This window comes from Rhinolophus hipposideros (genome assembly GCF_964194185.1).
Source record: "Rhinolophus hipposideros genome assembly, chromosome: 23".
Lineage (NCBI taxonomy): Eukaryota > Metazoa > Chordata > Mammalia > Chiroptera > Rhinolophidae > Rhinolophus > Rhinolophus hipposideros.
In genome coordinates this window covers 11,922,937-11,948,943 of record NC_138069.1, presented here as the reverse complement: position 1 = coordinate 11,948,943, position 26,007 = coordinate 11,922,937, and the positions used below count along the sequence as shown (strand labels likewise).

At 51.1% G+C, this 26,007-nt stretch overlaps 1 protein-coding gene across 4 annotated transcripts in view; it reads left to right on the top strand.

Annotated features, from left to right (window-relative positions):
* Nucleotides 1-1,017: 1,017 nt before the first annotated feature.
* The window catches only part of MACROH2A1 (macroH2A.1 histone), an 80,245-nt gene continuing 55,255 nt past the window's right edge, over nucleotides 1,018-26,007 (top strand). For 2 of the 4 annotated variants that reach the window (XM_081034821.1, XM_081034820.1), the window contains exons 1-2: nucleotides 1,043-1,190; nucleotides 11,029-11,248. In XM_081034821.1, coding sequence (XP_080890947.1) covers nucleotides 11,077-11,248 — 172 coding nt within the window. In that variant the 5' untranslated portion in view covers nucleotides 1,043-1,190; nucleotides 11,029-11,076. Of the gene's footprint in view, nucleotides 1,191-11,028; nucleotides 11,249-26,007 lie in introns of all 4 variants that reach the window. The other 2 variants (XM_081034822.1, XM_081034823.1) reach the window with 2 other exon arrangements.

Sequence of the window (26,007 nt, the reverse complement as noted above, 5' to 3'; positions counted from 1 at the left end):
TGCAAACTTTTCAAGTCCGGTGTAAAGCATGCTAAATAAAGGGAGAAGGTTACCACCGCTGCTCTAGGGGGCAACCAGAGGGCTAGGAGGGGTCTTTGAGCAGCGGTACCTTGAGGCTCACAACAACTCTGCAAGGTGTATATTGTTATCTAAATTCGGTCCACAGCTAGGTGCTCAGGTAGCTTCCCCTCTACACTTAGGCGGAGGGGAGAAGAGGTTAAGTCCCCTATTTAAGAACCCGGGATGGGGCACTAACGCCTTCGGGAGAGAAACCAATCCAGGAACTCGGAGATGATCTTTACAGCGGCCCTCCTCTTTCTGCTCGTCGGCAGTTTTAAAACTTGAGTGTGATAAGGAATCGCCGTTTACATTAGTGACTCTCAACTGGGTTCTATCGTGAACGTTTCCTGAAGTGACTAACGGCTTCCGTGTGCAAAGCAAGTCCAGGCTTCTGGCGGTCACGATGCAGAACCCAGGGCAGTGGACGTGCAATAGTTGACCGTGGGGAGGAAAAGGTTTGCTGGAGGCTTGTATCTAAAGACAGTGGGGGGGGGGGGCTCGGAGGTGCGCGGGAGGTCTGCATCGGTTGGGGAGCACTTGTGCCTCCCTCCCTGGGTCAATAGGATGGCTTCTGGGATGAGTCCCATGCTGAGGGCCAGGCATACAGTAGGCGTTCAATAAGTGTCACTCGAAAGACACAGGCTGAGACGCGCGCTGCATGCCGCTCTGCCGGGGCACCTCCGCTCAGGGCGCGCCCCGGGCTCGGGTGGACCCTGCATCCGGCGTCCAGCGTCAGGGCCGAATGACGGAGGGCGGAGGGCCGGACCCACGCAGCTGGGGGACACACCGACCAACGTCCGAGTTGCAGAGCGCCGAAGGCTCCCGAGCGATCGGCCGCGGGCTGGGGTCAAGGCCGGGCCGGCGCGGGAGGGGTGGACGGCCGCGGGGGCCGGGATGGGATGTGACGAGCGGCGCGCTGTGCATGATGGGAATCCCGGGGCCGCGGCGACTGGTTCCAGTTCACTCGGCGGCGGAGCCGGGCGGAGGGGGCGAGCGCGGGGCGCGCGGGCGGGAAGCGAGGAGGCGGGCGGGCGGGCCGGCGAGGAGCGCGGAGAGAAAAGGCGCGAGCGGCCCAGAGGGCACAGGCCGGACACCTTGCTGCTGCCGCCGCCGCCGCCGCCGAGCCGCCTGTAAGTGCCGCGCGGACCCCTCGCCACGCGCCCCGTCCCCGCCGTGCGGGGCCGGCCGCCGCGCTGTCCCGGCGGCGGGAGCCCGGGAGCGGCCGGGCCTGGCGCTCACCTCGGGCCGCCGGGCGTGGCGCGGCCCACGGCGGAGCCTCGCGCGCGCGGCGCCCTCCCAGGCCCTGCCTGTGCCGTGCGGGGTTCCCTCTGGTTTTGTTCAAAAAGCAAACCCGGAAGCCAACTTCTCGCAGCCGCGTCCTCCCGCCCCGGCGCTTTTGTGGGAAGGGGACAGGGGGGGCCCCTCCCTGGGCGACGCCTCCTCGGGTGGACGGGCCGCCGGCTGGGCCTGGGGCCGGAGGAGGCCCCGCGGCGCTGGCTGGCCCGCCGGCCGGGGCCCCGGCGCCCAGGAGCGGAGGCGCGCGGAGTTGGACCCGGAGAAGCCACGCCAGCCCGGCCCGCGGGTTGCCCCGCACAATAAGTGGGGCCCGAGCCCCCGGTGGCCGCGGGGCCGGCGCCCGGCTCTGTACGTGCCGGCAGGGCAGGGCGGTGGGGGGCGCGGTCCTGGCGGGACGGGAGCCGGGCCGAGCGGGGGCCGGGGCTGTCCGTGGACTGGCCGGAGAGGGGCCACGGGCACCCCTGCCTCTAGCTGGGCTCCTGATCGGCCTTTTGTTTGCTTTGTGGTTGGGAGTTGTTGTTTTTTAAAGGTGACTCCGGAAGACTGCAGGCTTCCCGGGTGGAGGAGGCCAGAAGAGGCTCGCGGAGGGTGGGGTGGGCTGGGGGTGGCGAGATGAGTCCGCAGGGTGCTGCTGGCCGGGTCACCAGACAACAGGTGTGTGCATGGTGCGCCCCACCGCCACTCCCGCGGGGACCACCGGTCCCTCCAGCATCTTGTCAGCAGATTGCTTGGAAGGTGCTTTTGGACGACAAGATGCTGGGGGAAATACTCCCTAACATCTGAAAGTGACAGGCTCTGTAGAAATAGCTGAGACAGACCTTGAATTGGGCAACTAACCATGACCATGAAGTTCTTGTAAGATTTCAAGGATTGGATAAAAAGGGTATAAGAGGAAGACAGTGAGAGGGGCACTCCTGCTAGCTTCTCTTTTTCTTCCACCTTTGTGGTTTGAGGTTTTACGTTCAAGAGTGGGGAAGTGCTTTGTTCTAAGGCTCCCTGCTCCCGGGACTCTGGGAGTTTTGAACAGCTTTAGGTTTGAGTGGGAGGCCCCCGTTGTAAATTAGATGGAATTTACCTACTGCAGGCCACCTTCAGGGTACTCTGCTGTCAGAGGAGTTATTAGCTCTGAAATGGGACACCTCATGCCTGCAACTGGAATTGATACCCCTTGTGCACAACTAACTACAGTTGGCCAGGAGCATCTCCATCTTGCACAAGAGGCTCTCTGATGAGGAGAAACATGTTTTTAAACCTATTTTCTTTCTTTCTCAAGCCCCCAAGACTTTAACTTCTTCCCCCCTCTAGTTTTAGGAGAGTGGGAAATCTCTCCACTCTGTTTTGTTTTAATCTGTTGCCATTGTTAATAGTTGTAAAGTTGTTAAGGAGGAGGGAAGAAGTTAAAGTAAGTGAACATTGTTTGCGGCAGGGCCTTTAGAATGAGGAAGGAATAGTTCACATTTCACTAAACTTTGAGAGTTGTCTGGACCGTCACATGTGATTCTAATACTCCACCAGAAGTCACTGGCTTGGTCTGTACCAAATGGGCCAGGGTCAGGGAGTGGTGGATCTCAGTGTGCCATTTCTTCTCGTCCTGGAGACGGCAGAACTCTGGGAGAGCCCTCATTCTTTCCCCAGAGAGGCTTGGAGTACATGTATTCTAGTATTTGCAGAACTAATGCTGCCCCAAGTCATTTAAAGGAGATTTATTTAAATAAAGAAAAGCACAAACTGAAAACCCCAAGCTGACAAAACCCAACAATAATCTGTATGTTGTGTTCATCAGAACCGCAGCCTGTAGTTCTCATTTGAGTGTGCCTTTGAACTTCTGTTGGGTTTTTCAGAACCCATTCTTGGCACATGGGGTGGCAAGAGGCAGGGGTGAGGGGGGCTCCTACCTGTCCTATGGGTCTTCCCCATGTTCTGTAGGTTCAGAAGTACTTCGGGCCCCACCTCAGCTCTTGTGAGTGTGAGCCCAACTGGGTCAGCCCTTCATACCAAAGAGTTGTATAGATTTTTTGCTTGGCTCCAGCTTGGAGTTCAGTGTGCCGCAGTCTTTCAAGAAATATTTCCTGAGAATTAATTCGGGGTCAGGGAGTGGGGACAGAACCATGATCAAGAAATGCCCAGTCCTTGGGAAGCTGACATGCAGAGAAGACAGGCTAGCAGCCGTTGCAAGGTCACCGCGGGAGGCCACAGTTGTTCCCATCGTGTCCCCCAGGACGGTAGCCTAGCCAGGAGCAAGCCCTTACGAGACACAAAAAGGCCAAGCAGGAGTTGTCTGGGCAGAGAAGGGCAGGTGGGGACAAGTGTGAGGGAACTTCGTGTGCAGATTCTTAGAACAATGAGAATAGAGCTCCTACGGGGAACTGCCAGGCTCAGGACGGCTGGATGCTAGGGGGGAGTCAGGTGAAGCTAGGGAACCTCACGGGCCAAATCACACAGGGTCATGATCAGAAACACATTGAGAGATTTAGATTTCATCCTAAGAGCAGTAAGAAGCTTTTGAAGGCTCTGGGCAAGAGAGAGAAATGGTCAGATACTCTTTATTATATCGGGAACTCTTCCTTTATTCAACAAATATTGAATGGCTTCAAGATGCCAAGCCTGACTAGGCTCTTGCCCTACTGAAGCTCACATTTTAACTTGACCTTTGATGGTTTTCCATTGGAGTGGTTATCTTCGAGTTTGGCAGAACCTTTGAAAGGAAGAGGGGGTGTGAGGAAAGTTTCCTTGTGAAGCAGTCAGACAGTGCCTGGCTATCTAAATACAGTGCCAGTTCCTTTGATGAAGCTGGGGAAGCACAGCATGGAGAGGGTTTGCACAGGGGAAATCTTAACCCCAAACTAACTTCTTGCAAACTGTTTCCTGCTTGTGGTGAATAACACGCGTGTTTGGGTTTCGTTTTTTTCCCCCGCCGCTGAAAATCTAACACCTGAGGGAGGTATGTCTGTTAGAACAAAATGTGCAGTTTAGGATTTATTTCCTATCTCAATTTATCCTTCTCTCCCTGTTTGCAATGCCTTGGTTCCCCAAAGGTGGACTCTTAAGTTCTTTAATAATCCTGGCTCACTTTATGATGCAGTGTTTTGTGAATGGAGAGAGATGTTTTTCCTGATTGGCTAGATAACCAGAGCACGTTTCTGTTCTGAGCCAATGAGAGTGTAGCTTGTGAACCCCAGCTCTGTGAATGATAGTTGTGTAGTATAGCCACATGCCTCTGGGGATGTGACAGCATTGACACCGTTAATCATTTGATATGATGGGAGTAAACGGAAGAGAATGCCGTAAATAGGATTAGTGTCCTACGCTTCAGAATTGTCTCAGTTTTCACCTTCGTGATTGGAGTTGATGGGAAAGTGACAAATGCATGTGGACGCGTGGGCATTTATCCAGCTGCAGGGAAAGAATGGGGCAGTCTTCCCTCAGCACTGATAGCTCAGTTTCCTTCATCCTCAGGTGCTGGAGATAGGGCTGACTAGCAGCTCCACAGCAGTTCTGATCAATATTTTGTTCAATGTGCATGCATTCATTGCTTAGATAATAAAAGACTTCATGATTGACTATTCCAGTGGTTTTGTGAGTGCCCTGATTAAGAGTTTGTTTATGCTGCAGCTTTAACAGAGGTCAGTCTCTTACCGATGTGAGGAAGGTAAGTATTTTCCTCAGGTCTGTGTTACTGAGACAGTCTAGTGGTAAGAAGAGAGGCCCGTGGAGCCATAGCATTGTCAGGGAGTTGGAAGGCCTCTGCGTGGTGCCCACCTCAGCTGTCAGGGCAATCGCAGTGTTCCTTTCCTGGGAATCCCCAAGGTAGCTCCATAAGCTCTCTGGATTTTGAGGGTCTGGGCTCCCACAGGGATTGGCTGGATATGTGTACATGAATGTCCCAGAGAAGGTCCCTGATAGGTGTCCCACTTGCCACATATCTGAGTCCTCTGGCCTTTGGAAATGCTGCCCTCGTCTTTGTCGAAAGAACCCCATCCACAGTAAATGCCAGCTAATCAGCCACCATCCAGCCAGCATTTGAGAGCCATCACGTAGCAGGAGGAGTGGTGGGTTCTTGGAGATACAGTGGCGGACAGAGCTGGCTGGTCCATTCCATCAAGACAGACAAAGAAATAGGCGGTGATGAGACAGGGTAACAAGTATTAAGGGTGGGGCAGTTGGCCTAAGGATGTTTATATAAATTGCATCCAGAGGGGCAATCAGATTGGAAGGAAGGCCTGGAAACTGCATTTGCATAGCACTTTAAATAAGATTGAGAAAAGCAATGGAACGTATTCAAGAATGGTGGCTGACCTAGGGACATTATGAGGGATTTTTAGCTGGGCTCAGGGACCACAGCTGGAATGTCCACTGAGGAAACGGGGAGCAATGCAGCTTGCTAGAGCCCTGGTTGCTAGACGGGCTGGAGATCAGCAGGGCCTCGCGTTCATGGGGCTGCCCCAAATTAGACTGTGGTTGGGGGTCACAAGGCAGGAATGCAGAGGGGAGAGCTCCTTGATGAGCCTGCATCACCAGGGAAGGCATTGGCACCACTAGGTAGATTGTCCCAGACAGAAGGCTGGACAGTGCTCCAGACTGAGCGAGCGCCATGTGCCAGAAGGTGGAGGTGGGAATGCAGGCTGTTGACAGTGCTGTCAGGGGCCTGTCAGGGTGCCCTGTTGGGGAGGAGTATAGCAGGGTGGTAGGGAGGTAGGGTGGCCCTTTGCCCTCCTCTCCATTACGGCCCCACCTCGCAGGGGAGGACTTGGGGTTTTCATGTCCATCTTATTCACAGGGTCCTCACAGCCAGCTTCAAATTAGTCAGTCCTGCGCTATGACGACAGATCTCGTTGTCCTGGTCACATCTCAATTGTTGAGGGGCCTGTGGTCAGAGACTGGCTTCTCTCTCAAGTCCGGCTCATCTCTCTGTACAGCCCCCTCTCCCACAGAGTGTCTCTGGGTAAGCTTTGGGTTTCTGCCAACAAGGTTCTGTCCGTTGTGATTCATTTATAGTTGGAGGAGTTGCAGAGATAAAGACCACAGAGATCCCTTCAGGACCAACCACAGAATCTTCATTTCCTGCCCTGATAACAGTCAGAAAGGCAGCCAAACTGATGTATGGGAACAGAATGAGGGGAATGGATGCCCAGGTTGTGTGAACACCTGTCACTCTCGTCAAAGCACGTGGGGCCCGCGACTAGGGCGAGGGCTTCTGGTTTACTGAATGGGGTGTCCTCTAGGTGACGAGCCCAGGAACGAAGGACACGGCTTTGTCAGTTTGACACGATAGTATGGCTGTTTCTCCTATGAGCTGCGCCCTGAGGAGAAACTCAGTGCCTTCGAAACCACTTTTTCTATGACGTGGGACTCTCCATCTCTCAGAAGAGGCGGGCTGCAGGATGGGGGTGAAACAGGGCTCAGGAGGCTTTGGCTGGTCATTAAGACCCTGGCTTTAGGGTCAGCTTTCAGGTTTATTTGTCGTGTGACTGGGGCTGGCTGTTTCTTTCCTTTGAACAAATAGCGGACATTTCTCAACCTCTCTTACAATTAGGTGTGGCCACATGTCCAAGTTCCAGTTGATGGATCATGGCCAGAAGTGTGTGCCTCACAACGAGGCCTGGCCCCCCTGAAAACCTCCATGTGTTCTCCTCCATGGCCTTTTCCGTGCTGGGGTCACCCTGGGAATTGTGCAGGGCAGGATGGGAGGAGTCTGGATCCATGAATCATCTTGTGCAGAAACACTGGACAGTCGTGGAAACCCACTTTGGACTTTTCATGAGTGAGAAATAAGCTGTAGGGACTTACTTGTAACAGTTAGCGGTACCCTCCCCACTACAAATATCCAACACCAGTTTTTCAAGAAGGTGGCCTTTTTTCATCTTACATACATTGTCATTTTTATTTACTGAGCACTTGGTGGGCGAGTGTCAGGCTCTTACATGCATGCTTTCATTCAATATTTTATGCATGCTTTTATTCAACTCTTTGATGTCATTCTATTATCTCCATTTGACAGATGAGAGAATAGGCTTGGAGGGGTTATATCATGTGCCCAAGGACACATAGGCAATAAATGGCTGAGCCATGACTTCAATCAGGTCTGTCTGACTTTGGAATTCGAGTTATTAACCACAGTGCTCAACAGCCACTCTGTCACAGCTACTCTCTCCCCACATGGGTGCCAGGCCATAGCTGCCCATATCTCCACGGCCCTCTGAAGAGCAGGGTGGACCTGCACGTTTATGGGTTTATCTGGAGACTTCAAGCTACAAGGCAGTTTTTCCCGAATGATGCTTTTGAAATCGCCTCATATTACTGGTGTCATGAAGTTGCATAGCTTAGAATTCTCATAGCTATGGCTGCTGTTTGGGGATCTAGCATCAGAAGTGCAGAAAGAATATGGAGAGGGGCCAGGAACAGAACCTCTCTCTGCAGGACAGCCCCCGTGGGGGAGGGGACAAAGACGTGGGGCTGCTTTATCAGAGAGGAGCCGGACTGAGAATGAGACGTGAAGATGTCCTTCATTCAGCAGAGTGGCACTTGAGTGTCGTGATATTTTAGATCTCTCCTGGGACCCAGGGAGCAGGGGATGAGTTGACTCCAGCGCCTGGCATCCAATAGTTTGCAGTTCAGTCAAGCTGGGAAGGCAGGCACACAGCTATGTGCTGAGATACGTGCTATGGAAACCGGGAGCGGAGAGCAATTCAAGTTCATGCCCAGGTCCAAGAAGAGGGCTCGTGAGCATCAGTTCAGCAGGTTGGCAGGAGGACAAAGGCTGTTACAGGCAGGAGAAGCAGCAAGTATAAAGCAATTCTGGGCACACCATCACAGGTAAGGAAGTTGAGGGCAACCTGGGGCATCTGAGCCCAGGCAGGGCTGGCAGGAAGCAGTGCTGCGGAAGTAGTTGAAGGATGGTGTTTGTGGCTGACTCAGGGCGGTGGGGGGGACCAGCAAAGCAGGCAAAGGTCCTCTGGTGTCCAGGAGAGAGACAGGTGCTGGGGAAACAGGTGAGAAGTAGAGCTGAACCAAGGATGGGAGGATGAGAGAAGGGAAGAAGCTTGAGAAGTTAGGGCGGTAGATTGAACAGAGCTTGGCTAATGATTGGGTGTTGGGCAGGTGGGCAGAGAGCTAGGGGCCAGGTGGACTCCTGCTTGGTACTTTGATGCATGGTATTGACACTGATGAGGCTGAGAAACGCAGAGAAATTCAAGGCCTTACAAGTGGGCCCTTGCCGCAGGCAGTCGGAGCAGATCTCTGGGTTTCAGCAGCCAGGTGTGCGTGGGGCTGGCGGCCTGGGCGTCAGCAGCACGGATGATGTGAAGGCTCTTGGCCTCAGTCACGGGGACGCATCAGGAGCGTCATTTTTAAGGACTAAGAGTGTCTAGGCTTCATCAGGTCCCCAAATGCCAATGGCTCCTCTCTGGGTCAGGACATTGTCCGGTCCCCACAGACACAGGCCCAGCATACCCAGGGAGCTCCTCGTGGACACAGAGCTGAAATCAGAGCTCCAGTGAGAACGGGGCTGAGCCACGTGAATCATCACTGACCACAGGCCTCTCCTGCCCGGCGAGGGGAAATTCAGCTCTGAGAGCTTAGTCCGAAGGTGTTAGGGTGGTCTGTGAGACACATTTGTAGTAAAGCAAAAGACTGCTAGGAAAGCCAGCGAGAGCTTTCCCTGCAAACACACGTGTGCACAGACATATACACATACCATTTCCTGCTCAGAGCACGGGTCCCTGTTGGCGGGGGATGTTTTAAAACGGAGCTCATTATAGCGAGAAATGGAGCCAACTAATTGTTTCAGAACAACTGAGACCCTTCTGGGACTCGCTTTCCCACTCGGTGATACTTCCAGACTGGTGCCCCCTCGACAGGGTGAAATACAGGGTTCTCATCCCAGGGGACTTCAGCCCCCTTCAACATCAAGACCCAGGGCTTGAGCACCTTTGTTCCGTCGGGCCTGTCAGCTGAGCTGCCCCCAGTGCCCAGGAATGCTGCCCTCTGCTGTTTGGTCGTCTCTGTCAGGCAGATGATTGGAAATGGTCTTGGTGGGGCTCACACTGATGTTAGGTATGGACCGTGGCGTGTCCCCAGTACGGGGTTGGACATCAGAGTAACAAGGACCGTGGACTCTGTGGCCTCCACAATCAGAGGCATGAACTGTTGGGGCTGGAGGGGCCCACACACTATGGAGCAAGCCTGACCTCAGTTTACTAGTAAGTGGGAGACCTGCCCATTTGGCCCAGTGGCCTGAGCATAAATGTCCTCTAGGGAAGGCTTGCCTGGTGCCCCAGAATAGGCTGAGGCGTCGTCACTACACTCTCCTAGCGCTCGGCACTGGCCTTTTGCCATTATCACTTATATGACTGCAGGATTATTTATTGTCTGTCTTCCCCATCAGCTCCAGGAGGACAGGGACCATCGCTGTCCCGTGCACTGCTGCCTCCATCCCCCAGCATAGCTCCTGAAGTGAACGCGGGATGACTCGAATGCTTGTAGCAAACATTTGAGACCTTCCTGTGTCGTGCTACACTGGGAACACAGTCAGGGGCAGCCCCGAGAGCTTGCAGCCTGATGGGGGAGACGGGGGCTGGGGGTGCACAGCATGGATGCCACGTGGTTGGGGCAGCTGATCCGAGCCCTCAAGAAAGGGTTGGCAGAGGGCAGAGGACAAGTGTGAGGGCTAAGAGGGCGTCCTGGCCAAAGAGCGCAGCCACCACAGAAGACAGCATTTGGGGGCAACATGTGTGACCACAAGAGGCACAAGGAAAAGCTGGATGGCTGTGCCAGGCCTAGATTCCCAGGGCGTTGCATGACAGGCCAAGGGTCCTGACTTTATCTGGGGAATTGAGGCAGCCACGGAAAACTAAGACGAGGGCCGTGGCGTATTCATATTTGTGGACAAAGATAGCCCTGCCCCTGGAGGGCAGTGGTGGGGAGACCCTTTCCGGAGCTGTGTGGTTAAGGCAGTCATGACCTGGGCCCAGTCCCAGCTGGGATGGAGAGGAGAGAACCCCGCACGCGGTGTTGAAGTGGGGTATCCTCTGGACCGAGTGGCATTGTGGATGGGCATTGGGAAGAGGGGCAGGGAGGGAAGCACACTTCTGTAAGGGCAGGCCCATCTGGCAGGCTGGCAGTGTTCCGAGGGCGTCTTATTCCAACCCGGCCACCCACTGAGCTCCTGTGAGCTGTGCCCCTCTCACAGATGAAGGATCGTCAGGTGGGGATGGCGCCGTCATCCAAGAACTTAGACATCTCGCTGCAGTGCTTCATTCTGGGGGCAGGTGACATCGTGGCTTTTTTATGAAGCCTTTAGCAGATTGATCAGCCGTGGTCTCAAGTCCATGAAAATGCAATTATTAAACAAGTGTACAGACTGTAGCCAAGAAATCCCATTTTCTTTTACATCGTGCGGCATAAAGGCAAGACACTTAACAGCAGTTACTGGCAGGGTAACCTTTCAATGGAAATGGCCAATAAAATCAATGTCATGGTATAAAACGGCGAAAAGCTGTCTCTTTGGGGCCACAAGCGCTCCCGTGGAGTGTCAGCTGGGCTCCGAGGGCTCAGCGGCTGCAGGCGGTGGCATCTGCTGGCCGGACCTGTTTCTTGCAGGGGCCAGAGTGTACGGGGACCGGGACGACGTGCAGTCTGCAGCGCGCCTCACGGCTGTGCCTCTTCCCTCCGCAGTGCGCTCACTGACCCAGCTCCGCCAGGGACGCCGTCAGGGCCACCGCCATGTCCAGCCGGGGCGGGAAGAAGAAGTCCACCAAGACCTCCCGGTCCGCCAAGGCCGGAGTCATCTTCCCTGTGGGGCGGATGCTGCGGTACATCAAGAAAGGCCACCCCAAGTACAGGATCGGAGTGGGGGCGCCCGTGTACATGGCCGCCGTCCTGGAGTACCTGACAGGTGAGTGCCCGGGGCAGCCAGCGGCTCCCAGTGCGGCCGTTCTGATGGCTTTCCAAGGACTGAGGGGACTTTCGGATTCCTTTCAGTTGGCAACTTTTCGAATCTACAGAAAAGGAATAATACAGTGAACATTTTCAACTAGATCACCAGATAACACTTTTGTCCCCCCACCCCATGTGTGTGGGTGCGTCACATGCATGCGTACGTTTATTTTTGGCTATCCTATGTTACATGGTTTATTTTCAGATTTCCTCAGTGGTCCCAGTAACGCCCTTCAGAAATATGTTCAGCTTTTTTTCCTGAGCCAGGATCCGTTTCAGAGGCAGACATTGCCTTGGGCTCTCAGGTCTCTTTAGTCTTATTTAATGTAAAACAATTCACCAACTTTTTTTTTTTTTTTTTTAATTTTTTTTTTTTTTTTTTTTTTAATTTTATTGGGGTGACAATTGTTAGTAAATTTACATAGATTTCAGGTGTACAATTCTGTATTACATCGTCTATAAATCCCATTGAATTCACCAACTTTTTAAAAATCTTTCATGACATGGGCATTTTTGGAGAGTCTGGGCCAGTTGGTTTGCAGAATGTCCCTTCTGTCTGGGTTGGTCTCATGCTTGGATTCAGCTTGAACATTTTAGGAGGAGAATTGCGTAAGTGATGTTGAGTCCTTCTCTGGTGTCACGTGAGGACGCACCTCATGTGGTTTTGTCCTGTCATTGAACATGTTCAGTTTGGTCATTCGAGTAAAGTGGTGTCTGCACACCCTGAATCATAGTCTTTCACCCAATGGCGTTAGCATTCCCTGACGATCTTACCTGAATCTGTTATTACCATGGTGGTTACAAAACAATGATTTTTCTGTTTGTCATGTCTTCTGCATTTATTAATTGGCATTCTTCTGTAATGAAGGACTTTCCTTCTGTCCTTCCCTTCTAAAAAGAAGGGAATGCTGTCAATGTTGGTTCTTGGATTTTTAAACTTTAGGGGGTTATACACTATCTTGTCATATTCATTATGATGTCTCAACTTTGACCCTCAAGCTGGTTCTCGTGTCCTTTGCCATGCCGCCATCAGTTTCTGTGCGTGTCCTTGCTTTCTGACATTATGGGCGTGTCCTTGCTTTCTGACATTATGGGATAGTCTCGTCTCACTGTGAACTTGCCCTGCCTCTGTCTTGGAATTAGCCATCTCTCCAGGGGTCCTTGGACCTTTTCATAGGTATAGTCTTATTGGTCTTGTTGGTGGCTCCATAACAATTGTGGGAGGTCAGCTGGACGGGGATACCACCCCATTTTCAGTGATGAGAAAACCGTCCTCAACGCCTGAAAGGACTTGCCTGGGGTTGCCTATAACCGGTAAGGACTTGGGACGGGACCCACCTTCTGTTGTCCTGTTGTCATGTGTTTACCACTTACTGCCCCATCCACCATCAGTGTAGGTGGCAGGAGGGGGCACTCTTGATCCTTAGCAAGACAAAGTCCCTCTTCCAAAGTGACACGGTCGGGCATCAGAGAGGGCATTGCTTCTTGCTCTCTAGGTCTCTCAATAAGGCAAGACCCGAGGGTCCCCTGTGAACAACACAGTCATAATTGGTGTGTCATAGCATGAACTAGGCCTGATTCTCCTCACTATATAGATGAAGAAACAGAGGCCCAGAATTTAGGTGACACACCCAAGCAAGCCATGTGTAGCATTGGCAGCAAGCCAGGGAGACTGGGGCGAAGTCACTAGATAGAAATCAGAGGCCATTTTCGAGTTCTGGCCTGGCAGTTTATATGCTGTGTGACCTTGAATGAGTCATTTAACCTCATTGGACCCCAATTTCCTTACAGCTCAAACGGAGACAATAGTCCTACTCCAGTAACTCCAGGCTGCCGTGAGAGCCAGAGGGGCTTTGTGTGACCGTAATGGGAAAGCTGGCACGATGTGCAAAGCCAGCCAGCCCGTTTCCTGGTTCCCAGACACCACTATGCCCCATCACTGGGGTTTTCATAGACACTGTCGTTAGGTCACGTACAACATCGGTTTCATTTCTTCCATCAAGCTTCCTCTTTTGAGTTTGCAGGGTCTGGGATGGGGGAATACCACTGCTCCATCGTAGCCAAGGTAACCAGTGTCTGTGCCACACAGAGAATCTGTATGTTTTCCCTGTCTGTGCCTGGCTGGCTCTAAAACCAAGCAGAGTGCTCCCAAGGTCGTGGTCAGCAGGTCCATTCTCTGGGGGCCAGAGACCTTGACCTGTCGCGCCTGTCCCTACTTATCACAGGTGTGTGGTCCCAAAAGGGAGCGAGAATGGTCAGGACAGCCCATCACTAGGGCTGGAAAAGTAACTCACAGCAAATCCTTCCTCTGGTGTTAGCCGCTGTATATGAAAGAATAATGCGTATTTTCAAGTTTTACCAGGGCTATAGTTCGCTGAATTGGAACCATTTTCTCTGGCTGCTTGCAGTGCCGAGCCATTGCTATGACCATTGTCTCATGCCAGCCCCCAACACGGGGCCTGGCCTGTGTGGCAGTTGCCTCGGGAGGTGTCCTGCTGTTAGTGCAGTGCTCAGTCACTGCTGTGGCCACTTGTGTCCCATTGCCTGCTGATGGGATAGGAACTAAGCTCTTGGGCCGCGTCCAGTGAGGATACTGCTCTGTTCTGCCCTTAGAACAATGCTGTACCCACACTGACTGCTCTCGGAAGGTGACCTGTGCCCCTTGGGCTGGGATGTGGGAGCCGGTGGCTACATGGAAGTCCAGAGCCTTGGTTTGGGTTCGTGGGTGAGAAAGAAAGGTGGACAAGCGCTCTTTCTAATCTGCTCTTCGCTTTTCTTTCACTGAAGACCCTTCCCCATTCATTCCACATACTTATCGTGCACCTGCTGTGTGCCAGGCGCCATGCCAGGCTTGGATGAGAGCACAGGAATGATCAGGACAGAAGTGGTCTCTGTCCCCGGGGAGCTCCTGGTCCACTGGGGAGAAAAGACCAGCCAGCCTGGATCCCCGCTGGTTACCGACTGATACATGCGCGAAGGGCATGAACAGGCCAAGGGGGCCCGGGCAACTGGGCGCCTGGAGATGGACTGGCTCAGGAAGGCGTCTTGGAGGAGGAGACACCAGCTGGGACCTAGAGAAGAGTATGGTGTCAAGCATCCCTGAGAGCTGGAAGAGGGGCTCTGCCTTTTATTCATGCTCGATGCACCTGCTGGTTGTCGGCCTCTTCCCAGAGCTTGGGGAAGACATGGAAAGAGGGAGAAGCCAGGGTACCAGCCCGCAAGCAGCTCAGGGCCTCGTCAAGAATGTTGCCCAGACCTCATGCTCGAACACAAGGCATCTGAGGGAAGTACCACCCATTCAGCAGGTCCTCACCGAGAGCTGCCATGTGTCGGGCTCTGGGCTCTGAAGCAGAACAAGACCTATCCCCTGACCAAAGAGCTTTCTGTCCAGAGACAGTTCCAGGCAAGAGAAAGGTGGTGGTCATGGAGGCCTGCATGTGCTGGGAGTGGGCATCAGAAAACATTTCCTGGAGGACGCTTGTTGGCCGGAGCTGCCCTGCTCATCTAGTTGTTACCTTCAGGGCCCTATGGAGGGATTGACTTCCTGTGTGTGAGGCCCAGACTCTTACAGATGGCATACACAATTGCAGGAATGGCGATGGGGGTTGCCACACAAGACCCTTTTGAAGGGTCAGGCCAGGAGGCTGGGCCAGGCCTCCTGCCTTCAGAAGTCTCCATAGAGAGATGACATAGGAGGGTCTGGAAGCTCAGGTGGCTAGGAGGAGTACTGAGCTGCAGAGCCCACCTGGGCCTCGGTGGCTCTGGAGCGGGTAGCTGACATCTTGGTGGCCAGCCTTGGGGACCACTTGGAGTGGCATGCTCAGTGGACACCAGGTCGAGGCAGTGGGGCTCAGTGGTTAAGAGTGTAGACCTTGCTGTCCGCTGCCGTGTCTTAGTCGTGGCCTTGGGCAAGTCACTCATGTCTCTGAGCTGTGGTTTCCTCGGAGAAACCACAGTGGGGATGACATATGTGGGGATGACATAACTGTCTCATAGGGTGATCACAGGCTGAAATGAAAGGCACGTGAAGAGCGTCTCCGTGCTGGCACAGTGTGTATAAGTGCCCACTTGCTGACTTACATTCGGGTTCAAGCAAAGAGAAAGGAGTTTCCAGTCAGCCTGCTCTGGCTGCCAAGGTGGCTAGGGCTTGCCCACTTCCCTTAGGGCTCTCGATGGGAGCTGTCACTGCCCACTCATGGGTGTTGTCCTCTCGTTTGGTCAGAACCCACTGGGCTTCACCGGGTACCTGCTGAAGGTCTTGGCAGCTTCAGGCCTACTCCCTCTGGTTTGTTAAAGCTGCCACTTGACTCCTTCTCCTAAAGGCTGTCACCCTCAACACCAAGATGCCCTGTTCCCAAACTCTTCTGTCTGGTCAAAGGCCACTTCTGTCCTGAGCTCCTGGCACATTCATGGGAACCCTCTTGAAGGATTATCCAGCTAGCCGGGAGCCGAGCATACCCAGGCCTGGGCCTGTGTTAGGCTGGAGCTGAGGCCAGAGCAGCACGTCTGAACAGGCAGCCGCCCCTCAGAGCCCGTAGAGCTCCCCTGTGAAGAGCACGTTTCAGGTCTGAGGGATCACACAAGTACCCCTTCTTAGGGTCTGCCCCAGGCTGGGGTGGATGTGGGGAGGAGGTTGTAGCCTTGTGTCTTGTTCTGAAACTTAAAGCTGGCATCTGTTTCTACTCGTGGGTCCACAACCCAATCATCTGCGAAACTTCAAAGGAAAAGTCAACACCTGGAACAAGCTTGACTCTGATGATCAGACTGCCCCTTCTTCAGATCTCTTTGCTCCTGGCTCTGCAGCTCTGCTGGACTCTTCCCAGAGCTCTTCCTGAGGAAGATGGTGCTGTCTGCTTGTCTTCTCAGTGCTCAGGGCTGTCTGGGCCTCACTTCATTTTCTACCTCTCTGCCCTTGACCTTTTAGCCTAGGGGAATTATAGAAGCCCCATCTCTGTGGGTTGCTATGAGAATTGATGATTGCATCTCAAGAATTTAGCCAGCATTCATAGTAAACATTCAATAAACGATAGATAAGTATTATTGGGGAACTGCGGCAGTTTCTTTTAGGTATCATCTTTGCCCCCACAGTACTGTGGTACTTTTTTCTTAACTGGTATTGAAACGGAACATGACATGAGTTCAGCTTGGAACATCTCTGGAGTCTCAGTGCTGTGCCCAGCGTCGTGCTGCACAGTGCTGGAAGGTGTGGAGATGTGAAATAAGAAGCACGCGACACGCCCTTGACCCCGATGGAATTGCCATTGATGTTGGGAACATGCAAGCCCACACACCAGTAAGGGAATAGGGCAGATCCAAGGGGTCAGTACTTGAGTCCCACTGTGGGGTGGGGTGGGGAGTGTGTGGAAGAGCAAAGAGCACGCATATGTGTGATTTGATGGTCCCGAGTCATGGGTCCAAGGCACTCTGGGTCAGCATTGCTCAAACTGCAGCAGGACTGAGGTGTTTGGCAAAATGTAAGCGGTAGTCCACCAAACCATAGGGCTGTATGGCCGAAATGGGGAGCCGACGAGATGCACATTCCCCCTCCTTTTTTTTAATGATTTGTTTTTTTGAGAATATTGGGAACCAGTGTGTTTCTCCAGGGCCCATCAGCTCCAAGTCATTGTCCTTCAATCTAGTTGTGGAGGGCGCAGCTCAGCTCCAAGTCCAGTTGGCACTTTTAATCTTTATTTGTAGGGGTTGCAGCCCATCATCCCATGCGGGAATTGAACTGGCAACCTTGTTGTCGAGAACTCGCGCTCTAACCAACTGAGCCGCCCCTACACATACCCTCTTTTGAGGTGGGTATATGGATGACTGATGAGTTCCTCACTAAAGGGACTTGTTTTAGTTTGGGAAGTACCGAGAAACAGCTTTCTTTACTGTAGGACTTTTCAGAGCTTTTAACATACTGGTGTCATGAATCCCCAAGGGAAGAAACTTTGATACATAGTGGTTCCCAAACTTTTATCACAAAAGGCTTTCCAGGAACACCTGTAAGCACTGGACACAGTACAGTGACGGGGACACTGTTGTGCGATAAGCCCATGAGAAGTGGCACTGTGAGCCGTGCTGAGTGAAGAAACAAAATCGAGAGTGACCATAAAGAATGAACTTGGTCTGGCTTGCTGTGGCAGCGCGACACAAAGCTGGGCTAACAGAGCCGTGTGTTTGTTCTGCTAAGCTGAGTTGCTCAGGCACTGACTCAGGGAGGGCCTGCCACGCTCCAGGCCTGTGCCAGACACTGAGATCTGTGAGAAAAGTCCCTGCCCAAGGAACTTACCAGGTGAGGAAGTGCTCTTGGAGCCATTTTAGCCAACCCTTGAGAGAATAGTCCTGGTTCCTGTTCATCAAATCTAAACTGATATGTGATGACATCTTTTTCTTTTTTCTTTTTTGTCCAGAAACCCTGTTATATAGCCTGATCACACACCTTATTCTGCCAACTTACTTCCTAGGATTTAAGCCTGTTTGCAAAAATCAAATCCTTTCTCAGAGGATTTCTCCACATTCAGAGGATGGAAAGCGCTGGCTACCAGTTCTCCAGGCTGAATGTTGACACTTTGTAATAAGCATAGGCCCTCCCATGGGGACCACTGTGAGAGGTCTGCTGATTTGGAACCTAAGCTCTGGTCTGTTTAAAAACCTGGTGTCATTGCGCGTTTCCACCTCTCACAGTGTAAAGCTGTGGCTAGAGGTTTCTCTTCTGTCTTCTTTGGATCTAATCCACAAAATGATGAGGGCATTTGGATGTGCATGTTCTTAACCCCCCCACTCCTTTTCCATTTTCCCAAGCCCTGCCCCTCCCCACTCCCCATGTTTCGAACCGAGGTCTTCCCTCTCCTGTCTCTTGCCAGAGACAAGAACCTCCACACTTCTAACAGTCCCCTGGTACCCCATCACAGCACGCACTCCAGTCTGAGGCTGCTTACGGCATTTCACTTGGTGAAGTTTACAGAGCCAGCTTCCCACCTGGGGAATAAGCGGGGTCCCCTGGGTGAACTTAAGACCACTTTATAGACTGAATGAGGCCTGGCCCTTGTGCCTGACTGCATCCTGCAGTAAAACCCCAAGGAAAACGGATGGTTGTTAAAAATACACATTGCCGCCTGGTTTTAGCTAATGAAAGGATCATCCCCATCCCAAATTTCAGCTTGTTTGATTTCGGATCTGTAATCCGGGTCAGATGTGGCATATCCCTTTGGTGTTAGTCATTGGGTCACGTTCCATCCCCGCCCCCATCTCCTGTAAGTGCAGTAGGGAGAGCCCTCTCCTGTCACCTGCACCTCCTATTGCACCCTCATTTCAGCAGACATCCACACACTTGGCATTTTTGGCCTGGGGAAGAAAGGATCTGACAAGCATGGGGGGCTGCGGTAGGCAGAGCCTGCACTTGGCTCTGTCACTTCCCCTGGCCTCTTTACCACTTTCCTATCCGAGACACCCAAGTGTGTTCTGTACTCACACAGCTAAAAATAGGGCAGGAAGAGGACAGTCAGGCTGGCTCCCTGATGCTCCAAGGCCCTCTGAATTCCTACGTCTCTTGCTTGTTCGTGTGACTGCCCCTGTAGACTGACTAGCGCGTCAGGCCAGGACCCAGCTAACTCTTGCTATACCTTCTTGGCCATTCATGCTCCCCTAAGGCTGTCAGCACCCCACAGTGCTCATTGTTCTGCAAGGCCCTTTACCAGCTTCGTTTTCTTAAAAGCAGACACAAAAAAGCCACAGAAAAGAGAAGACGAAGGATTTTAATAAGCAAGAGGTTGAAGCTAGAAAAAAGTTGGAAATCCTGAAGTTTGACTCTAGTGTGTTGGCTATGTAGTGTGTGCAGACTGTATTTAAATGCATATTCCTTTTTGTGGTTATATGAGCAATTTGTGTGAGAATTTTTTTAAACTTTATTGGGGAATATTGGGGAACAGTGTGTTTCTCCAGGGCCCATCAGCTCCAAGTCGTTGTCCTTCAATCTAGTTGTTAAGGGCACAGCTCAACTCCAAGTCCAGTTGCCGTTTTCAGTCTTTAGTTGCAGGGGCACAGCCCACCATCCCATGGATTGAACCAGCAACCTTGTTGTAAAGAGCTCATGCTCTAATCAACTGAGCCATCCGGCTGCCCCTCCGGAAGCTCAACAGCTGCTCATTGTCTTAAATCTAGTTGTGGAGGGTGCAGCTCACTGGCCCATGTGGGAATCTAACCAGCAACCCTGTTGTTCAGAGCTCGCGCTCTAACCAACTGAGCCATCTGGCTGCCCCCTGTGTGTGAGAATTTAAGAAGCTAAAACTCATAATCCCACTGCCCAGAGATACAGCAGCTGGCACCGAATGCCTTTTGTGTATATGTGTATATGCATGAGAGTTAGGGTTTTAGTATTCATTTAATTAGTTGTTGTTATTAATGCCTGCTATCGATGATCTTCATTGACAGCCAATCACAGAAAATCATCACTGCGCATCATCTTACAAAGCAGATCGTGTAGTAATTTAGGAGGTGCTCCCGCACATGCTCCCCGCAGTCCTCCGTCAGTCTCCCGGGGAACAGATCTGCGTGGTGGCTGGACAGTCACGGAGTGTTTGAAAAAGCGGCAGTTTAGTGCGGGGCCCCTTTGACATTTCCCTGATGACGTGATGTCGGATGGCAGCTGGCTAGCAGACCCAGGTGGGGCAGACCTCAGGGCTTGAGGCTACAGCGTGGAAAGCGCCCCGGGCTGGACTTCCCCAGGGCTTGCTTCACTACCGCTCCCAAGATGTGCAGCGGCAGTACAGCTTGAGTTCGCACTCCTCCCGGGGAATGTGCCTCTGCTGTAGAGCTCAAAAGCTGAGTTTTTATCCAGTCTGCATGCAATCCTTCTAAAGAGTCCACGAGGTTGTCCAGGACAGTGTAAATGCCACTGGCCTCACTCGTGAAACAATGGCCCCGTTTCCCCCTGCTCTCCCAGGGCCGGGGATTGGAACATATCACTTGGATCAGAGAAAGGAAAGGCCTCCTTGTTTTCTTTGGCAAATATTTCCTCCCAGTGTGTGACTTGTCACCTTAGTCTCTTTACAGCGTCTCACAGAGCAGAAAAATTTAATTTTAATGAAATCCAACGTAATCACCTTTTTCTTTCATGTACTGTGCCTTTAGTGTTGTATCTAAAAAGTTATTGTCAACCCCAAAGTCATCTAGACTTTCCCCTCTGTTTTCTTCTAGGAGTTTTATAGTTTTGCATTTGACGTTTAGGTCTGTAATCCATTTGGAGTTAATTTTTGCGAAGGGTGTAAGGTCCGTATCTAGATTCATTTGTTTGTAGGTGGATGTCCAGTTGTTCCAGCACCGTTTGTTGAAAACCTCTCGGCTTTCTTGAAGATAAACCATGTAGCATAGAAATCCTCAATGGTCAAGGAGTCTCACTGTTGCTTCACAATTTCCCTTTGAAGGGTAACACGCAACTTTCTTTTCTGCCTTTGGGGTCTGCACGTGCATAGACAAGTTTCGCATCAAGGGTTCTGTTTTTGCTGGGACCAATGGAAAAGCACTATAAAACCTGCTTCTGGATTCAGGCAAAGAAAAAGGTGCGACCAAAACTAAGTGTGGCTCTTTCATCTCAGACCTTCCATCTGGGATCACTTTACTTCCGATTGAAGTACATCCCTTAGAATTGTATTTAGTGAGGGTTTTTGGCGATAAACTTTCTCAGGCTCTGATTTTGAACATGTCTATCTCATCCATAAAGTTTTTAGCTCTTATTTCTTCAATGCCTCTATCCTAGTCTCTTTCTCCTCATGAAACACAAACAATATGTTAAGATTTCAGTCTATCTTCCATATCTGTTCATCTCATTCATATTTTTCATTTCTGTCTCTCCGGGCTTCTTTCTGGATGATTATTTTTGACCTATCTTCCAGAACTATCTCCCAGTTTAATTCTCTCTTCATCTATGTCTTATCTGCTGTTTAATTCAGTCATTGAATTCTTTATTTCAGTTTTGATACTTTCCATTTATACAAGTTCCGTTTGGTTCTGTTTTGAATCTGCTTGGTCATTCTTTATAACCTCTTCATTTTCAAAGTTTGCTTTAAATATATTACACGTAGCTATATATTTATCAGAATAAGTCTTTTTTTCGACTTAGTAAAGAATAATTGAGAAATAAAATTACATACATTTAAAGTGTACAATGTGATAATTTGATATACGTATACATTGTGAAATGATTACCATATTTATCTGAATAACCCTAATATCTGAAGTTTTTGAGTCTATTTCTTTTGGAATTAGACGTGGATTTTTTTTAAATGAAGTATAATCAGAATTAACATTGTTCAGAAATCCTACTTCTCTCCAAGGTTACAGAGGAATTCCTTCATGCTTTTGCTTAGTATTTTTATGGTTTAATTTTTTTACACTTTTACTTTGACCCATTTGGAATTTATCCTGATGTATAATGTGAGATAGGGATCAAGTTAATTTTGTTCCAGGTGGTTACCCAGTTATCTCAACACAATTAATTGAATAATCCACCTTTTCCTTGGTGATCTGAAATGCTACCTTTATCATATAAGAAGTGTCTTGATATAATTAGGGCTATTTCTCGACTTTTTTCTCTTTCCTTGGTCTTTCCTATAATATACTTAATAATGTGTTTCTCATATCTGATGGGTCTTTCATTGTCTTTTTTACTTTTATGGAAAGTAATTACTTTCTTTAATAGGTGTTGCATACCAATGGTAAGATTCACATGTTCCCAAAGGGCATACTGTGAGACGTGATCTCCCTCCCTGCTCTTTTGCACACCCAGTTCTCCTCCCGGGCGACAATCAACGTTATTGTCTGTTATATGTGTTATATATCTATCTAAAGATTCTTCTTTTCCCTTTTCATTTCAAAATATATCTAGAAAATGAAATGTCAAAAAATAGTGAGTCAGGATAATGGGTACATGTGATACACAGAGGATGACCTTTAAATTTTAGCCAAAATCTTGGTTGGGAGAATCTCATGATCCTTGATCTGCTCCTAACCTCCCTGCCTCCCCGGTCCCTTCTGTCAACCTTGAGTCTTGACCGGAGACTGTGAAGTGAGGCTTGTCTGGGTCCTGGTTCATCATACGGCTGCCTTTGCCTGGGACGACAGCTTTGTAGCTCACGCCGCCTGCCATGGAACCTGAGTGTTTGTTCTAATACATGAAACCAGGCCAGTCCGCTGGAGAATGTCCCTGCACGTCCCTCCTTCCTCACCACCTGAAGGCTGCAATGCCTGGTTCACTTGTTTAGTTATTCATCTGTAATGACTTATGGGCAAAAGAGTTACCAAACTCTGACCAAGTGCAGGGTGCCGAGCTGGGTGCTGGGGGTTGAAACAATCATTGATGATTTCAGCAGATTTGTATTGAGTGTCTGTGGTGGGCCAGGCATATCCCAGGCTGTATTTGTGACCCCAGGGCTGGGACTGCGCCTTCCTCACCCCTCCCTTACCACTGTGTACCCAGCTCCCAGCACATGTCTGACCTTTGCAGCCGCTCAGTAAATAGATTTTTTTATTGAAAGATAAGAGGACCAGTTAGAAGTGGATGAGTTTTAGGAGGCGGGAGGGTTGGTAATGTCAGGTGCCACCAGGAAATGGATGAGGGTGAGAACTGAATTAGACCCTGGATATTTTTTAATGAAGAATTAACATCAGGGTATGGTGGGCCTGACCTGCCTGAGGAGAGGCAAGTGGAAAGGTAGCTGTTGGTGGCAAACAGGAAGGGTTGGATGTATTCAAGGGCTGATCTCTCACTTCTGCCACAAGAGCCACTGAGAACATCTCAGCTATACCTTGAAAAGCCAGGAGATGCCCAACCGATGAAAATAGCAGCATCTCAGGGTTCTTCTGTGGGTGACCATCAAGAATGTCTTTAAAAGAACTATTTACTTACTGAGAGGAAAAGGAAATGGGTTCAGAATTCGACACATATCTTCTCTCCGAATATTTTCCTGTTACAATATCAAAACTAATAAAACATATTAATAGACCCCTTGCTTGCTTTCTCTATCCGAGGGCTTCTGTGTGTAATCAACCCAGAATAAAATATCATGAAAGTAAAAAGCTGCTCATCAGAGCTATAAATAAGTTCCAGCGAGAAGACAAACCCACAGGGTATTAGCCACAGCCAGCCTCCCTCCACCTCCCTGTCTCTTCCTACCACCCCCTCTGGTTCTGGTTGCCAAGAAGAGGACACAGACTCTCCTCAGATTGGCCAGGCTGCTCAGCCAGCCTACAGTGCTGACCCTCCCTCTGTCTCTTCCTTCATTTCCCACCCCACCTTCCTCCTTTTTAAGCAAGTGCCTTCCATCCAGTGGCCAGAAAGCGTGTGTTCCCTGGTACTTCAGAGGCTGGCGATGGTGCCTGACACTCAGGTGTCCTCTCACGGGATTGATGTCACCCCTGCTTGTCTCAAGGGAACATTATCGACAGGCCGTTAGAGAAGACAGTTATAAATGTTCTCCTTCTAGAAGGAGGCTCCTTCCCTGCCAGAGCTCATGTTTCTTGCCGTCAGGAACCATTTGGAATTCCAGGGCTAATCTGCTTCTTCGGCCATTAGTATCCTGACTGATGCTCCTTGTGGTAATTGGTAACTGCGCTGGTCTTTGGTTAACATTTATCTGTTGCTTCTGTAAATCTGGATATTGACTGCTGAAAGTCAATATCTGCTATTCATTGGGAAAATGAGGGTACTTAACTTGAGCAGGTGTGTGTGTGTGTGTGTTGCCTCCGCCCTCCACCCCAGGCCCTGGCAGTCTCTGTTTTAGATTCAGATTGTGGCTTGTTGCAATTGTGGTGGTGTTTTGAGTGCTAGGCAAAGACAGAGCAGTTTAATAAAACATCTGTCATCTATTGAGCACTTACTGTGTGCCAGGCACTGAGCACATGCTTCACATTTAGTAACTCGCTGACTCTTCAAACCACCTATTTTGCCTAGGAGGAAACTGAGGCTTTGAAAGTTCGAATAACTTCTCCGAAGTCACTCAGCCCAGTAACCCATTTCTAGAAGAGCGTTTCCTTCAGGCTCGCTGCTAGAGCTGAGACCTCAGCAGTGAGAAGGAGAGGCCTGGGACTCAGGGCCACTCTGTCCATGTTACGTCTCCTTTCTCTTCAGTGGACGTCACAAGAGGATGGTACGTGCCCCGTCTTCCAAGGCTGAGGAGGCCAGCATGGACTCCTGAGAGGGCAGATCCTGAGGGGCCCAGGGGATCCCCAAAGGGCATATGAGGCATGGGCTGTAAAGGCTGGAGACAAGTCTGTGGCCTGCAGTGGACCAAGGACAGAGCTCCTTCCTGGAGGGGCCTGGAAGGACAAGTCATCACTGACAGGGGGGAAGAAAGTTTAGGAAGGAGGTGGGTATGAGCAGAAGAGGGGCGATGGCCGTGGGGTGACGTGTGCTGGCTGTAGGGAAGGGGCAGTCTGATCAGGGTCGGAGGTGCTGGCTATAGCAGCAGCAGGACAAGTGAGGTCCTGGGGAAAAAGCACTCGTGGAGAGAGGTGGCCTAAGGGCTGCCATGAGGAGCCAGAGTCCCCGGAGGGGGTGGGCAGTGCCTGGTTGGGTGTTGGGGGTTCGTATCGCTCAGCAGCACTGAGGGTGGTTGGCAGGGCCAGAGCTTTTTGCCTGATGTCTCCTCACTGTCCCCTTAGTGAAGGGGAGGTAGAATCCTGGGTGACAGAGCCTGGGCAAACCTTTAGACAAGTGGCCCTGGACATCGGGAATGAATTTGGGCAGATCGGGCCTGGGCTGGGCTATTACCAATAACCTCAGGAGTGGCATTCCCTCTTGTGGGCCTCCCCAACTGTGACACACTCACATTGCTCTAAAAATAATCAGTCATGAAAAGAGCTACATAAGTCTTCATGTGCTCAGAGCTTTCCTCAAGAAGCAGGATTAAGCAGGCTGGGACAGGTGTCAGGGCAGGAGGGGGCTTGGGATATGTAGTTGCAAAAGCCAAATGGGTGGGTACCACATAGCGGCCTCTTCTCGTTTACTGCGTTTTCATTTTACTTTTTACATTTTGGAAAGATAAACTGTGCACGAGATAAACAGCACAGAGAGGGTAGAGCAAACTGTCCCTCTGATCTAGTCCCCGATGCACTCCCAGGGTGCAGAGCCTTGCCACGTCTCCATGAAGGGGGTGTAAGCGCGGACGACAGGTATAGCCTCTGCTCCCCGCACGGTGGCAGCCCACCACACGCGCCCTTCTGCAACTTGTTTCCCCTTTTCAGAGTCCATCTGGGAAACGGCACCATGTCAGGGCTCTTTGAGTGAGTTTCCTCTTCACATCACACTCTTCAAATCATTTCATTTCAGCAGACATCTCTGATTGCTCCCCCCTTCCTGAGATGAATTAAGAACAAATGGCTGTGATTTTCCATATCAAAACAAACATACATATTAACCATTTCCTTGTATTTTAATTTGGAGTCCTTGAAAGCAAGTGACTGGTGGGGCAGAGGGCCCTGGCCAGCTGTCAGCCAGGCCCTGGATTACAGCAGGTTTCTCTGTGCCCTCCCGAGGCATCTCCTCCTTCCACCTTCCTTCCTGAGGCCTTGACTTGTGCTGCCTCAGCAGCTGGCTTTGGTCCTGCCCCTGCCGTGACACACCCTGCTGGGGTCAGACAAAAGCCCCAGACCCCATCCCAAGGCAGAGACTGCCTGTGGGGCCACTCTGGGTGCTGTGTTCTATCAAGGCAAGTCTGGCAGCACTGAGGT